This window comes from Nicotiana tomentosiformis, chromosome 2 (assembly GCF_000390325.3).
Source record: "Nicotiana tomentosiformis chromosome 2, ASM39032v3, whole genome shotgun sequence".
Taxonomy (NCBI): domain Eukaryota; kingdom Viridiplantae; phylum Streptophyta; class Magnoliopsida; order Solanales; family Solanaceae; genus Nicotiana; species Nicotiana tomentosiformis.
In genome coordinates this window covers 110,220,195-110,237,566 of record NC_090813.1, presented here as the reverse complement: position 1 = coordinate 110,237,566, position 17,372 = coordinate 110,220,195, and the positions used below count along the sequence as shown (strand labels likewise).

The 17,372-nt window shown below is 39.0% G+C and overlaps 1 protein-coding gene across 1 annotated transcript; it reads left to right on the top strand.

Moving 5' to 3' along the window:
* The first annotated feature begins 14,771 nt into the window (after positions 1–14,771).
* LOC104118533 (uncharacterized) lies at positions 14,772–16,049 on the top strand. The gene is made up of 2 exons (XM_070193909.1): positions 14,772–14,919; positions 15,619–16,049. The coding sequence occupies exons 1-2, from the start codon at positions 14,772–14,774 to the stop codon at positions 16,047–16,049; spliced, it is 579 nt and encodes a 192-aa protein (XP_070050010.1).
* The last annotated feature ends 1,323 nt before the right edge of the window (positions 16,050–17,372 follow it).

Here is a 17,372-nt window from a genome sequence, read left to right as displayed (position 1 = left end):
AAGTGGCTATTGTTCTATTCTATATGTTTTTATTTCTTTTTTGGGAGGTGGAGGGATGCAGGGGTGTTGGGGAGAATATATTCTTTCCCTAATAACTATTGTTATAAATATATTATATTATAGATGTTTATTTAGTACTTTGTTAGAAAGAAACTTCTTGAAGAAGTTTATTTATATGAGACTCAGTCATAAATATGTTTATCTATTTAGTATTTTATTGAAAATAACCTATTGAAGAAGTTTATTCTTTCGGTACTCCGTTATGGATAAATATTACCCACGATAGAAGATTATATATATCTGGTACAATTATATTATCCTTTCGGTACTCCGTTATTGATAAATATTACCCTTATTAGAAGATTATCTATATCTGGTACAGTAGCAGCTTACACAACAGCTTAAAATAGCAGCTTACACAACAGCTTACAAGCAGCTTGCACAGCAGCTTGCAGTAGCAGCTTACACAACAGTTTCCTTTCTTCTATAAATATAGGAGAATTCAGTTCATTATGTACATGAGTTTGAAATTTGAATAATATATTAGTTTCTCTCTATACTTGTCTTTACTTTACGGTCTTTATTTTATAACACGTTATCAGTACGAGACTCTGCCATCTCGAGCAAATACTTTGAAAGTATCAGAGAATATGGATAATCCTCAAATTATGTTTGGATCAAAGACCAATCATGAAAATATTTGTGTAATTGATAGTGGAACAACTCATGCCATATTCAAAGATCAGAAATACTTTTTGCATAAGAAAAAAGCAAATATTTTAACAATTTCTGGTAATATAAGTTTAATTGAAGGCTCCAGAAGAGCCACTATATTTCTATCTAAGGGAACAAAACTTATAATAGACAATGCATTATTCTCCTCCAAGTCCCAGAGAAATTTGTTGAGTTTTATAGATATCCGCCGAAATGAGTATCATGTTGAGACGGTAGATAAAATGAATATGGAATATCTTTGTATTACAAAGAATATTTCTGGCGAGAAGTGCATTGTAGAAAAGTTACCAACTTTATCGTCTGGCTTATACTATTCATAGATTAGTACAGTTGAAGCATACTCTATCGTAAACCAGAAGTTTACTGATTCAAATATTTTTGTGCTTTGGCATGGCCGTTTGGGCCATCCTGCATCAATAATGATGAGACGAATTACTGAAAATTCGAGTAGGCATCCATTAAAGAACCTGAAGATTCTTACAAATAATGAATTTTCTTGTGATGCTTGTTATCAAGGCAAAATGATCACTAGACCATCACCAATGAAGGTTGGCATTGAATCACCTGCCTTTTTAGAACGTATACATGGGGATATATGCGGACCTATTCACCCACCAAGTGGGTTGTTTATATATTTTATGGTCCTAATAGATGCATCTTCAAGATGGTCTCATGTGTGCCTACTATCATCTCGCAATCTGACATTTGCAAAGCTATTAGCCCAAATAATTCGATTAAGGGCACAATTCCCAGATTATCCTATAAAGGCTATTCACCTTGATAATGCTGGAGAATTCTCATCTCAAGCTTTTGATGATTATTGTCTATCAGTTGGGATAAAAGTTGAACATCCTGTAGTTTATGTTCTTACTCAAAATGGCCTTGCATAGTCATTTATTAAACGCCTGCAATTGATAACAAGACCACTACTTATGGAAACAAAATTGCCCACTATGATTTGGGGCCATGCTATCTTACATGCAGCATTACTTATCCGTCTCAGACTGACACAGTATAATAAATATTCTCCGTCACAATTAGTTTTTGGTCATGAACCAGATATTACCCATCTAAGAATTTTTGGATATGTTGTATATGTGCCAGTAGCACCACCACAACGCAGTAAGATGGAGCCACAGAGAAGGTTAGGAATATATGTTGGGTTTGAATCACCCTCTATTATTCGTTATCTTGAACTATTGACGGGAGATTTATTTACTGCTCGATTTGCAAATTGTCGGTTTGATAAAACAAATTATCCACAATTAGGGGGAGAAAAAAAAGGAAATCAAAAGAGAAATTGTGTGAAAAGTTTCATCGTTATCTCATTTTGATCCACGTACCCCTATATGTAACCAGGAGGTCCAGAAGATCATCCATTTACAAAATATAGCAAATCAAATGCCAGACGCATTTATTGGTTTGAATACGATAACTAAGTCACATATCCCTGCAGAGAATGTGCCTATCTGAATTGATGTCCCAGCAGGACCATCTACTAGCATGAGAGCTAGTGAACCTAAAGCACGCCTGAAGCGTGGTGGGCCTTTGGGTTCTAAGGATTGAAATCCTCGAAAAAGAAAATCGGCAAATGATAACGATACTATGAAGGGATCTCCTGAAGAGACCCAAGATCTGATTAGTTCTGGGATTCCTGAAGAAATCAATGAACCCGAGACTCAAGTGAGTGAGAAGCGTTTAATAAGTTCTATTGGTGAAGGGATTAATTTAAATCGATCTGAAATAGTAGTGGATAATATTTTTGCATATAATGTTGCACTCAACATCATGCAAGATAGTGAAGATCTTGAACCCCGATCTGTCGAAGAATGTCGACAAAGATATGATTGGCCACAATGGCAAGAGAAAATTCAATCAGAATTGAACGCACTTGCTAAAAGAGAGGTCTTTGGACCAGTAGTCCAAACACATGCTGATATAAAACTAGTTGGTCATAAATGAGTTTTTATGCGAAAAAGGAGTGATAAAAATGAAACTGAAAGATACAAAGCTTGCCTTGTCACACAAGGATTCTCACAACGACCTGGAGTCGATTTTGATGAAACATATTCACATGTTATGGATGCCATAACATTTCGATATCTCATAAGTTTAGCACTACATGAAAAGCTTGAAATACATCTAATGGATGTAGTTACAACTTATCTGTACGGTTCACTTGATAATGAAATTTATATGAAAATCCGTGAAGGACTTAAAATGCCTGAAGCAAATCCAAAATCTCGGAAAATGTATTCAATCAGATTATAAAGATCTGTGTATGGTTTAAAGCAATCTGGGCGTATGTGGTATAATCGCCTTAGTAATATTTACTGAAAGAGGGTTACATAAATGATGTTATTTATCCATGTATTTTTATAAAGAAAATGACATTAGAATTTGTTATACTTGCTGTTTATGTTGATGACATAAATCTTGTTGGAGCTTTAGAAGAGCTCCAAAAGGCAATTGAATATCTTAAGAAAGAATTTGAGATGAAAGATCTTGGAAAGATAAAACTTTGTCTTGGTCTGCAAATTAAACATTTAGAAGACGAGATCTTTATCCATCAATATGCCTATACATAAAGGGTCTTAAAATGCTTTTACATAGACAAAGCGCACCTATTGAGTACACCAATGATTGTTCGATCACTTGAAGTGAATAAGGATTTGTTCTGACCTTCAGAAGAGTATGAGGAACTCTTTGGTCCCGAAATACCTTATCTTAGTGTAATTGGTGCATTTATGTAGCTTTTTAATGCTACAAGGCCTGACATAGCATTTTCTGTTAATTTACTAGCAAGATATAGCTTTTCTCCTACACAGAGACATTGGAACGAGATTAAACATATATTACGATATTTAAAGGAAACACTTGATATGGGTTTATTTTATTCTAACAAAGGTAGTGCAGATCTTGTTGGTTATGCAGATGCAGGTTATTTATCTGATCGACATAAAGCTCGATCTCAAATTGGGTACGTGTTTACATGTGGAGGTACTGTCATATCATGGCGCTCCACAAAGCAATCCATTGTTGCTACTTCTTCAAATCATGCTGAGATAATAGTTATTCATGAAGCAAGTAGGGAATGCGTGTGGTTGAGATCAGTGATTCATTTTATTCAAGAAAAATATGGTTTGGAATGTGATAAAAGATCCACAATTTTATACGAAGACAATGTTGCATGCATAGCCCAATTAAAGGGAGGATTTATAAAAGGAGATAGAACGAAGCACATTTCACCAAAATTATTCTACACACATGGTGACATTGATGTGCAACAAATCCGTTTAAGTGACAATCCGGCATATTTATTCACTAAATCTTTGCCAACTTCAACTTTTGAGAAGATGGTATATAAGATTGGAATGCGGAGACTCAAATATTTGAAACAAGGTTTTTATCAGAGGGAGCAACGCGCTATACTATTTTTTCCTTACTAAGGTTTTTCCCACATGGTTTTCCTTATAATGTTTTTAATGAGACAACTAGTTATGTGTATTACTAAATATGTGTACTCTTTTTCCTTTACTAGAATTTTTTTCCCACGGGGTTTTTCCTAGTAAGGTTTTAATGAGGCACATTATCTTTTAATGAACATCCAAGGGGAGTGTTATAAATATATTATATTATGGATGTTCATTTAGTACTCCGTTAGAAAGAAACTTCTTGAAGAAGCTTATCCATATGGAACTTCGCCGTAAATATGTTTATCTATTTAGTACTTTATTGAAAATAAGCCTCCTGAAGAAGCTTATCCTTTTGGTACTCCGTTATGGATAAATATTACCCCCGATAGAAGATTATCTATATCTGGTATAATGAGCTTATCCTTTCTGTACTTTGTTATGGATAAATATTACCTCTGGTATAAGATTATCTATATCTGGTACAGTAGCAGCTTACAAGCAACTTACACAACAACTTAGAATAGCAACTTACAAGCAGCTTGCAGTAGCAGATTACACATCAGCTTCCTTTCTTCTATAAATAGAGGAGAATTCAGTTCATTATGTACATAAGTTTGAAGTTTGAATAATATATCAGTTTTTCTCTATACTTGTTTACAGTCTTTATTTTATAACATGTACCACTAATCAATATTTGCTTCATAGCATCATAGTTGTGATTTGTAAAAAAAATTTAACAATAGCTAGTGTATGGGGTAAAATTGGTTGATAACAGGTGGTCGAATGATAAAATGACACGTGGAATCAAAGATAGGCAAAAGTTAAGTCAGGAAATAACTAATACCGGATGCAACGTGTGTGACCAGTACCAGACGGATTATGAAGGGAATATAGTTGGCGATAAAAGTTCAAAGGTTCGACATCGGATAATATTCAATGAGCAGCCATTGCAGGGAATATTTGCTAGCATTCAATGAGAAACAGTTACAGAGAATATTTGCATTCAAAGCATGTCGTTATATATTCATCAATGACACTTTTATTCTCATTTAAGAGGAGCTTGATCCTAGGATCTTATTTTTCTAGGCAGATGTCACGTCCTTAGTCTTGAACTAAGCGCACGTGCGGCATTTGACAACTCGCTCACGATCTTGCACAACTCGGTCACGATCTTGCTATGCCAAGTCAGCCTAAAATACTACACTCAAGATCGCTAAGGGAATGTTAGATAAGAAAGATAAGAGAAATTTGCCAAATGAAGCTTTTATATTAGAGAGAACTTGATTATTTTGCTTGATGAGTTACAAATGAATAACCCCCTTTATATACTAGTTTCATAGGGGCTAGTGAGCAAATAATTATTATTACTCAAGGCCCTTATTATTTACAAGTAAGTCTCTTCTCTAGAATATTCTACATAGCTAGAATCTTCTAAGTACTTTCCTAGCAATTCTATAGGGTTCTGAGGTCTTTCATGAGAAATCTCCAAATTTCTCTAGAACCTTCCCACATGTGCTAGTCTATTTCATATGTAAGCTTCCACGTGGCATTAATATATACCAAATGGCACCTACGTGGCATGATGATATGGCGGGTCATGACACAGAGCTATAAATAGCGGGGTTAAAAGCCATTGTAGGGACATGAAACATCTTTCACACAAAAAATGTACTTCACTATTCTACACTCAACCTAAATAATTTTATCATTGCTTTCATTATTACTGTTTTTGCTTCAGGAAAGCCCGAGCTCAGATTCAGGCTTGTTATTTTCTTTATTTTTAATTGTTAATCTTATTTTCTCTTATTTCTTTATCATTTTTGAATCAAATCGATTCGCTTGTCTATAAATCACGTTACAATTTAACTGTATTATTTTACGGGTAAACAATTTGGCGCTCGCTGTGGGGCATAGATAATTATGTAATTGCTTTGATCCATTCATTTTTTACTACCAAATTTTGGTTCTTTCCTTAGTAAAAAATAGATATGGCAGCTAACGATGTCAATAACACACACAATATTGAAGCACACGATGAACGGGAAGAATTGACCTAGCGCGATGACTCAATCAGTGAGACCGGCAACAAAGGGTACGAAAGAACCCTGGTTCGCGAAAGTCAGTATCCTCGGCATGTACGGGAACCAACCCCTGATGATGCGGAGGGGAACATGTCGTAGAGACGGTCAAATTCCTGAGGGAACAACAAAAAATAACCATGAATCATCTCTCAAGGAAGGATCGGGTGATGACGGAGTTAAAACAAGCATTGACATATGCTTCCAATAATGTGAACGAAAGGGGACCTGTTCCTCCCAGTGTTCTCACGAATCAAGCAGCCCAGAGGACCGATAATAACACCTCAATTGGGCGAAGTCAGTTTCGACAAAGCCGGAGGGACCGGTAGCGGATCTGGAAATAACAACGGGAGTGATCCCTTCAAAACCAAACTCGTGAGCTTCATGAGAGAAATGAACGAACGAGTGGATCAGAATGCAAAGGAGTTTCATGCTCGGATGGATCAGATTCTGGGTGCGCCGCCGGTGTTAAAGGGGCCAGATTCAAAGAAGTACACGCAGTTGCCATTTAAGCAGAGTGCAACACCAGAGTGGGCAATGGAGGCATACACGAAAGATCTAATCCCACTAAGTTTTGATGCCTCCCGAAAATTGAAGGAAAGTTTGCTCGAGTTTCAGGCAACCATATGGGTGGATGTCCATAATTGATACGAGTCAAAGATAAGAACAGAGGACGACCAACTTGGATCTTTGGTGCAAACCAAGGGACGGGGCCGTGATAAAAATCAGGATAAGTTTAAAAATGACTATAATGCAGATCAGAGGTCCTCCAGAGGCCGTTTTCTACCATGTGAGAGGATCGATGGGCGCAACAGTAAATGATTTAAGTCATCAGATAGATTTGTTCCCGACAGAAGGGCGAATCGTGGTCAAAACAAAAGGTCATTACAAGAAAGAGAGATGTCAAGGGCCCAAGACTCCGCATATCCCAAGTTATCAGATTACAACTTTAATATCAGCCTAGTAGAATTGGTATCGACAATGAGAAATATCAAAGAATCCTAGTTCCCAAAGCCTATCCGATCGGATCCTAGCCAGAGGGATCCTAGTTTATTGTGTGAATACCATGGGACTCACAACCATAGAACTAGGGACTGCCGATATCTTCGAGAGGAGGTGGTGACATTGTTAAATAATGGCCATCTTAGAGAGTTTTTAAGTAACCGCGCCAAGTTCAATTACGGTCGGAACTGGGACAATGCGGAGCCATCAAAAACAGCAAAAGGTTCACCTCGGATGACCATCAACATAATCTTCGGAGGGAACGAAGTCAATGAGATAATGTTTTCAACAGCAAAGAAAATAAAAATACAATGACTCATAACAAGAGAGTCCGAGAAGTCTTGGAGGATGGCATCACTTTCATGGAGGAGGACGCTGGCAGACTTCTTCTGCCATAAATGACGCTTTGGTAATCTCTCTCAATGTTTTAGATTTTCAAATTAAGTGTTGATAGTAGGCTAGAACTATGTAGTTTAGCCACTATTTGCACTCTAAATTGGCTGCACTTCACTGATTTTTGAGCGTTAAATGATAGTAAATTGATCTGATTGAGTATTTTTATACTTTGCATGAGCAATTCCGGGCTACAATGAGGTTAAGGAGTATTTTGAGATAATATGGAGCGTTGAAGGCCAAGTAAAGGCTTTTGGAGTAAATTGAGAGTTTGTTCGAGGATCGAAGGAGGTTAGCGCATTTAAAAAGAAGAACAAAGAAGAGTGCAGAAAATAGTTGTATTGCTGTGAAAAATATTTAAAAAATAAAATAAAATAAAAAAATAAATATTCCTTGACGAGTGGTGACTCTTGATGTAATTGAGCTTAAATAATTGGGAGTTAATGTATATTGATTTGAAGGCGGAGTATGGTTTGACATAAGTGGGAGGTTCCGATTGCTAAAGTGTATGTATTAAAGTGCTTAGAGAGGTGTAGTTAGGGGTGGGCATATTTCGGTCCGAACCGAAAAAATCGACCGAACCGAAAATATTTTTATTTCGATTTCGGTTATTCGATTTTTTCGGTCGATTTCGGTTTAAAATTTTAAAATTTCAGTTTTTCGGTTCGGTTTTCGGTTACTAGTTTATCTAGTTCGGTTAACCGAAAAAATGAATTATTAGCAAACCAACAAAAATTTGGTTGGTTTCAGTCTAATTTACCGAAATTTTGAACGAAAACCTACAAATTCGTCAGTCCAATTATTACATAGAGAGCCCAATATGATAATGTTCAAACCGAAAACCGAACTGAAATAAACCGAACCGAATTTCTTAAACCGAACTGAACCGAACTTATTTTAGTTCGATTTCTGTTACTACTTTTACAAAATTGAAAACCAATTAATCGAACCGAATTTCTTAAAACCGATCCGAACCGACCGAACGCCCACCCCTAGTAGTCACTCTTATATCTAAATGTATCCTACCCGTCCCACAACCTACATTACAACTAGTTAAAAGTTCTACTTGATCCTTGGCGGAATGAACTCAATTAGTAGAGTAGTACACTACGGGCAAGCCTATGGTGCATCTTTTGTGGCACATGAATGTCGTTTCTGAGAGTGAGTGAATTCTGTCTATCTTGAGTTCCTAATTGTTCATGAATTTTATTAATTATGGAACGATTCTCTTTTATTGTGGGAAGGCACTTTATTCATGAAGGAAAGATAATTCTTGACCTCTGTGTTAGAGTAAGTGAGTAAGTTGTGAATAATGCGTGATGCTTGATCTATTTGAAATATTCTTGGTATGATGAGTTAGGAAAGTCGCTTAGTGAGGTTGTGTCTATGTAAAGTGTGGTTTGTTTGCTCGGGGACGAGCAATGGTTTAAGTATGATGTATTGATATTAGGCTAGAACTATGTAGTTTAGCCACTATTTATACTCTAAATTGGCTGCATTTCACTGATGTTTGAGCATTAAATGATAGTAAATTGCTCTGATTGAGTATTTTTATACTTTGCAGGAGCAATTCCAGGCTAAAATGAGGTTAAGGAGTATTTTGAGATAATATGGAGCGTTGAAGACCAAGTAAAGGCTTATGGAGTAAATTGGGAGTTTGTTCGAGGATCAAAGGAGGTTAGCGCATTTAAAAATAAGAACAAAGAAGAGTGCAGAAAATCACCCAGGTGCGTGGCCGCACACCGACCGCGCACTGGGCCATGCAAGTCAGGTAGAAACTGGCCAAAGTGCGCGGCCAGATGTGCGGTCACCTGCCCAGGTGCGCGGCCGCGCACGTCCTTCAGAGAAAAATTATTCCAGGGCTAAAATTGTAATTTTAGAGGCGATTGTCCTTGACCTATATGAAGCTCAGCTTGCCCAAAAAGAGGATATCTTGGTTTTTAGGAGAATTTTGAAGGCAAAAACAGGCAAGGAGCAAGACGGAAGATTCGGAAACGAGTTTTTATTTTTCTTTCTCCTTTTTTTTATCATTGATGATGAATTCTTATGTTGTGATTGTTAAAACAATTATGAGTAGCTAAACTTATTATTCTAGGATTTGATGGAACCTCTTGAAGGATGAATCTTTGTTGTGTTTAATATAAATTTGCCATTGAAATTTTCTCTACTTGTTCAACTACGGGATTATTGTGGCTGATTGAAGGGCCCTCAATCGGCTATGCCTATTTAGTGTGTATTACTCAGAAAAGGGTACACGTTTAGGTAGTTGTTGAACAATATCACTACTAACGTATTTGAGGGATCAATACTGAGGGTTTAAAGGTGGGTTTAGGAATAACGAAACCTTGGTGCGATTGTAGTGAGCGGTAAACTAGTGCTAGCTAGCGTAATTTGGAAGAATACGTTTAGTAAATTATTGTATTTACTCGGAAGAGAATTACAACACCTAAAGTGCTCACGATCGGTAGAGAGTATCTAGGCGAATTTGTAGCAGGCGTAGCAAGGGGGGTTCCGATAAGAGGGAAAATCGTAACTCTAGATCTTCCTAATCTTGTCTACAACAGTTGCTTTGTTAGTAATAAAATTTACAGCTTTTTAATTACCTTGTTAATTATTAGTAAACACTCAAGTCATTATTCAATCTTGTTGGAAGTTGATTATTTGGAATCTTGTTGAACTAAACGTTGTGATTAGTACGTTAATTCCCTGTGGGATTCGACTCCGGACTTGTAAATCAGATTATATTTGCAACAACTGCTTAGTCCTTTTTATAAGATATAGTTGGGCGTGATCAAATTTTGGCGCTGTTGCCGGAGAATTTAACGGTGTTATTAATTGCAGCAAAAAGAAGTGCTAGAATTCTTTATGTAGTCAATTTTTTTTATTTTAAACTAAATACATTGAAATTCTAACGTTTGTAATCTTGGGTGCTACAGGTGCATGCCTAGAAACTCCTCAAGAACTGGTGAATTGTTCGAAGCATTATCAGATCCTGAGAAAGTTTTCAAGGCATTGAATCGTGCAATCAAGAAAGACAAACAACAACAGAACTCAACAGAACGAACCGAACCAGACATGGAAGATGTAATAGAAAATCCAAACAACATAGATAATACAAATGACCCGAACAACTAGGGTGGGGTGCCTCTTGTGCCAGAAGCAGCCTTGTATGATTGGGCACAACCCACCGCCGAAAATCTGGCAACCGCAATTGCAGTCCCTCAGATACAAGCGGAATCATTTCAAATCACAAACAACATGATACATTTGTTGCAGAATAAGGGAATGTTCTTAGGATCTCACATTGAAGATACTCATCAACATCTGGAAAAAAATTCCTGTCGATATGTGTCACGCAAAGGCAACCAAATGTGACACCGGAAGCAATAAGGCTGTTGTTGTTTCCATTCTCGGTAAAGGGAGAGGCTCAGACTTAGCTCAATTCACTCCCCATAAATTCCATCACTACTTGGGAGGAATTAGTCAAGCAATTTTTGAACAAGTTTTACCCACCTAATAAGACTACCAAACAAGTTGACAAGATATTGAACTTCAGGCAGAGACCAATAGAGACACTAAAAAAAATGTTGGAGAGGTTCAAAGGTATGATAGTTAAGTGTCCTCATCATGGCATTCCAGATCAGATGTTGGGGTAAAGGTTCTACATGGGATTGGCAGACATCATGAAGGTCAATGTTGATGCTTCAGCAGGAGGAGTATTTTTGAGCAAATCATTCAGAGAATACAAGATTTTACTCGATAAAATGGCTCAGAACTCAAGATGGATGATAAGAGACTCTACGATCACTCATATTGTTCACTCAGTGGCTTTGGATCCAAACAACTCCATAGCTGAAAATATGGCCTCTCTGATGATGCAAATAAGTATCCTCACCAAAAAGATTGATGAATCAGGCCAAAAGCAGTAGGTACACATAGTTGACACGACTAATGGGGGTTTATGTACACCATGCATCAACCAACTATATGTATGCTCGTGGTGTACGGAAGGTGACAACCAGAACTATCAGGAGAATATGAACTATATGGCCAACTATGGAGGACAGCGGCAAGGTGGTCAAAATTGGGGGCAATAGAATCAACAGTATAGACTAGCACAACAACAGTATAATAATGGTAACAATCCTGGAGCTATGAGACCACAGGGTCAAGTTGTTCCTTACCAAAGGCAACAGGGCTACAATCAGCAAAATCAGCAGCTAGCTTATCAACAGCCTCAACAACAACAGATAGTGAGACAAGATGATGAGTTGTCCAAAATTAAAGGAATGCTGCAACAACTGATTGGGTCTAATGGAAAAATGCAAGGGAAGGTCGAAGCACATGAATCAGTGATAAAAGGCATTGAGATTCAATTAGGGTAGTTGTCCATGGCTCTGAATAATTGCCCTCAAGGAACGTTGCCCGCAGACACGCATGTCAATCCAAAAGAGCAGGGCCCGAAGCAGCTTATGGCGGTGAGTTTAAGAAATGGTAGAGACATTGATCTAGATTAAGAAATTGCTCGCGAAACCCGATAAACGGAAACTTTTGTGCCAGTACCAATCGAGGTAGATGATTCGACAAGGTTAACATAGGTGACGGTACAACATGCACAAGCTGAATATAGCAAAGAAAAAGAGGTTACGAAGGAAACTGAGCTAGTGAAAGAGAAGGCTGTAGAAACAGAGCCCGGGCAGGTTCAAACTCAAATCACAGGAAAGAAGCAGCCTCCAACACCCTTCCCCCAGAGATTGGCCAAATATCAGAAAGACGAGCAGTATAAGAAATTCATGGGGATGTTGAAGCAAATCCAGGTGAATATTCCATTGACTGATGCCTTGAAGGAAATGCTTGGTTATGCTAAAATGATGAAGGACTTGATGTCTCGTAAGTTTGACTTTCAAGACTTGGCCACGGTTAAACTGACTCAGACATGTAGCGCGGTTGTGACAAGACCCATAGCTGAGAAGTTATCTGACCCAGGGAGTTTCACAATCCCATGCACAATAGGCAACTATGCTTTTGCTAAGGCACTTTGTGATTTGGGGCGAGCACAAACCTGATGCCCCTGGCTATTTATAAAAGGTTAGGTATTGGAAGAGCAATACCTACATCCATGCTACTATAGCTAGCCGACCGAACGGTGAAGAGGCCCTCATGTATACTTGATGATGTCCTGGTGCAGATTGGAGAGTTCGTGTTTCTTGCAGATTTTGTCATTGTGGACTGCCGGGTTGACGAGGAAATTCCCATAATTTTGGGAAGGCCATTCTTGGCCACTGGGAAAGCTCTAATTAATTGTGAAACTGGGGAGCTAAAGATGAGACTGAACGATGAAGAGATAACATTCAATGTGCAAAAATCTATGCGGTGACCCAATGAGTTTGCTAACTGCTCTCTGATAGAGGTTGTGGATGTGATTTTGGAGGAGGAAGATGAGACTCTGAAGTCAAAAGACCCTCTAGCAGCATGTCTCATGAACTTAGAAGAAATGGATAGTGAGGACTTGGGCGGAGTGGGTTTTGGCCCTTAAAGGGTGAGGGTACTGGAAAAGAGAGCTCGAATTCGAGCCCTTACACTTAGAAGAAAGAAAAACACCTCCAGCGAATCCATCAATTGAGGAGCCACCACAGTTGCAGCTAAAACCGTTACCGTCTCACCTCAGGTATGCCTTCTTGGGACCTAAATCCACTTTACATGTTATTATCTCATCCAGTTTGTTAGATGTGCATGCCGAACAACTTTTGCATGTGTTAATGGAATGCAAGACTGCAATTGGCTGAACCATTGCAGATATTAAGGGAATCAGCCCAGCATTTTGTATGCATAAGATTCTACTGGAAGATAGGCACAAATCTTCTAGAGAACATCAAAGAAGGCTAAATCTTAACATGAAAGAAATGGTGAAAAAAGAACTAATCAAGTGGTTAGATGCAAGAATCATCTTCCTCATCTCTGACAGTAACTGGGTCAGCCCAGTTTAGTGTGTGCCAAAGAAGGGTGGAATGACTGTAGTGCAAAATGAGAATAATGAGTTGATCTCAACTCGTACAGTCACGGGTTGGCGAATTTGCATGGATTACAGAAAACTGAACACGGCCACCCGAAAAGACCATTTTCCCTTGCCATTCATTGACCGAATGTTGGATAGATTGGCAGGGAAGTCTCACTTCTGCTTTTTGGATGGACATTCAGGGTACAATCAGATTTCAATAGCTCCTTAGGATAGAGATAAAACGTCATTTACTTGTCCGTATGGCATCTTTACCTTTCAGAGGATGTTGTTTGGCCTATGCAATGCACCGGTCACCTTTCAGAGATGTATGTTAGCCATTTTTACTGATACGGTCGAAGATATTATGGAAGTCTTTATGGATGATTTCTCAGTGGTGGGGCCGTGGGGGATTCATTCAAAGAATATCTTCACAATTTAAGAAGAGTGTTGAAAAGGTGTGTGGAGACAAATTTAGTGCTGAACTAGGAGAAATGCCATTTTATGGTACAAGAAGGTATAATATTGGGACATCGAGTATTAAGTAAGGGTATTGAGGTCGACCATGCTAAGGTTGACGTGATTGAGAAGTTGCCATCTCCCACTTCGGTCAAGGCAGTAAGAAGTTTCCTTGGGCACGCCGGTTTCTACAGGCAATTTATAAAGGATTCCTCTAAAATTGCTAACCCATTATGTAAACTCTTTGAAAAGGATCACTCCTTTGTGTTTTCTGATGACTGCAGGTTAACATTTGAGGAGTTGAAGAAGAGACTGGTGACTTCACCAATCATCGTTGCACCCAACTGGGAGCAATCATTCGAGCTCATGTGTAATGCGAGTGACTATGCTATAGGAGCAGTTCTGGGGCAGCGAAAGGACAAACTGGTGCACCCAATTTACTATTCAAGCAAAACTCTAAGCGGTGCACAACTCAATTATACCGTGACTGAAAATGAGATGTTGGATGTGGTGTTTGCATTCGACAAATTCAGGTCTTATTTGATTGGTTCAAAAGTGATTGTTTATACTGACCATGCAACACTTATGTACCTGATAGCAAAGAAGGAATTAAAGCCACGCTTGATCCGTTGGGTTCTTTTGCTACAAGAATTCGATTTGGAGATCCGCGATAGGAAAGGGGCATAGAACCAAATGGCATACCACCTTTCAAGGTTGGAGAGAGCTGAAAAGAAAGTAGAGGTAGAAGATATAACTGAGACATTCCCGGATGAACAATTACTATCAGTGGCAATGGAGGAGGCGCCATGGTATGCAGACATTGCAAACTACCTGGCGAGTGGTATTGTCCCCTATGACCTTTCCTCTCTCCAAAAGAAAAAGTTCTTTCGTGACTGTCGCATTTATTATTAGGATGAGCCTTATCTGCTCAGGATTTATGTTGATAACATGATCCGGAGATGTATCCCTGAGATAGACCAATCTTCTATTTTGCAGACTTGCCACGCGTCACCAAGAGTAAGGACAGCTGCAAAAGTGTTGGAGTCGGGCTTCTACTGGCCAACATTGTTCAAAGATGCACACTTATGGGTGAAGGGTTGTGATGAATGCCAATGAATCGGGAATATCTCCCGCCGACATGAGATGCCTATGAACCCAATTCAGGAGGTAGAAGTGTTTGATGTATGGGAAATCGATTTCATGGGGCCTTTCGTCAGCTCATATGGCAATAATTACATACTCGTAGCGGTAGACTACGTGTCAAAATGCTTGGAGGTTGTAGCGCTCCCTACAAATGATGTAAAGGGGGTAATTGATTTTTTGAGAAAGAATATGTTCACCTGATTTGGCACTCCAAGGACAATAATTAGTGACGGAGGCACTCACTTCTGTAATCGCGCCTTCGCCAAGTTGTTAGAAAAGTATGGTGTACGCCACAAGGTTGCCACCCCATATCATCCACAAACGAGTGGGAAAGTGGAAGTTTCGAACAGAGAGATAAAGAGTGTTTTGACAAAGACTGTGAATGCTACATGAACAGATTGGGCGAGAAAGTTAGATGATGCACTCTGGACATATCGTACCGCTTTCAAAACTCCGATTGGCATGTCGCCGTACAAATTGGTGTTTGGGAAAGCGTGTCACTTACCGGTGGAGTTGGAGCATAGAGCCTTGAGGGCATTGAGGCAGTTGAATCTCGACAAAGAAGAGGCGGGTACAAGTAGAGTCACTGAGTTGCACGAGCTTGATGAGTTTCGCTATCAGGCTTTTGAGAGCACAAGACATTATAAGGAGAGAATGAAGATGATGCACGACAAAAATATTATTGAGCAGAACTTTAAACTTGGAGATATGGTATTGCTGTACAATTCAAGATTGAGGTTATTTCCAGGCAAGTTGAAGTCAAGATGGTCGGGACCATTTCGTGTGGTAGAGACGCATCCAACTGGAGCCGTCGAGATTACATCGTAAGATGGCCCCCGCAAGTTCAAAGTTAATGGACAAAGGCTAAAACATTACCGGGGCATGGTTGAGGAAGACAAAATGATCTCGATCGTGTACTTGAAAGATCCCTGATAAGGGATAACCTGAGTCGTGTCGTGACGTTAAATTAGGAGCTTCTTGGGAGGCAACCCATAGGTTTGTTGTAATTCGTCGTGCCGCGACATTAAATCAAGCGCTACTTGGGAGGCAACCCAATATGTTTTTTGTGTTTTCGTTAATTTTCGAGTTTGATTTTGAATTGTGGAAGTATTGACAGGTTTATCAATGTGCAGGGATAAATGTGTGCGGGCTGGAATGATTCGGGTGAAGAAATCAATTTGAAGAGTGGCTAAAAATGGCATAAGTCTAGAAGTTGATACTTCAAACGTGCGCGGCCACGCACTGGCTGTGCATATGGCCGCACATTTTTGGACCTTCACTGCCACACATGCGTGGCCGCGCACTGACCGTGCATGTGGCCACGCATTTTTGGACCTTCACTGCCACACGTGCGCGGCCGCGCATTGACCGCGCACCGACCGAGCACTGGGCGCCGTGTTGTAGGGTATTTAATTAGTTTATTTTATTTTATTTTATTTTTTCTCTTTTATTTATTATTTCTTTGTTTTTTCTTTTAATATACACGACCCCCCATTCTCCTCTCCTAAATCTGAAAGCCCCCTCTCAAAACACAAGAAACAAAACGCCCAACCCTTCCCTTCTCCCCAATTTCAAAATCAAAACCCTACACCCTTCCCCTTATCTCTCCCATTCTATCACCTCCCAACCCAAATCCTCACAAGTTCTCTCAGGTAAGTGTCATGTTTCTGTTTCCCTCTTAATTTAGTTTTTTTTTTCTTTTTTTCTTTTCTTTTCTTTTCTTTGTATTGTAGTAGAATTCATTGTTGTTCTTTTCTTTTCTTTTTGTTGCTAGTATACTTGTTTGTATGTGAGGTGATAGTTGAATTTTACCTTGTTAGGTTGGATTAGACTTGGGTATATTTGTGGTTGAATTGGGGTTATAATTGGGTGTTTGGGGAGTTTGGGTGAACTTGCGCATCAAGTGTTTGTATAAATGCCACAGTGAGTTCAAGAATGTAATTTTGTGACCAAGTGTGTTGGTGAAGTCTGAGTAACCGCTCTTGGTTCACACATCATGCCTTTTACTGATAGTGGTATTTGTTTCAGGTAGTATGACACCCTCCAAGAAATGAAGAACCACATATGCCTCTTCTAGTGGTCACGCAGGCTCATCCCGGTCGCGGACCTCGACCAATGTGCCCCAGTATGATAGTACCAAGTTCATATCAA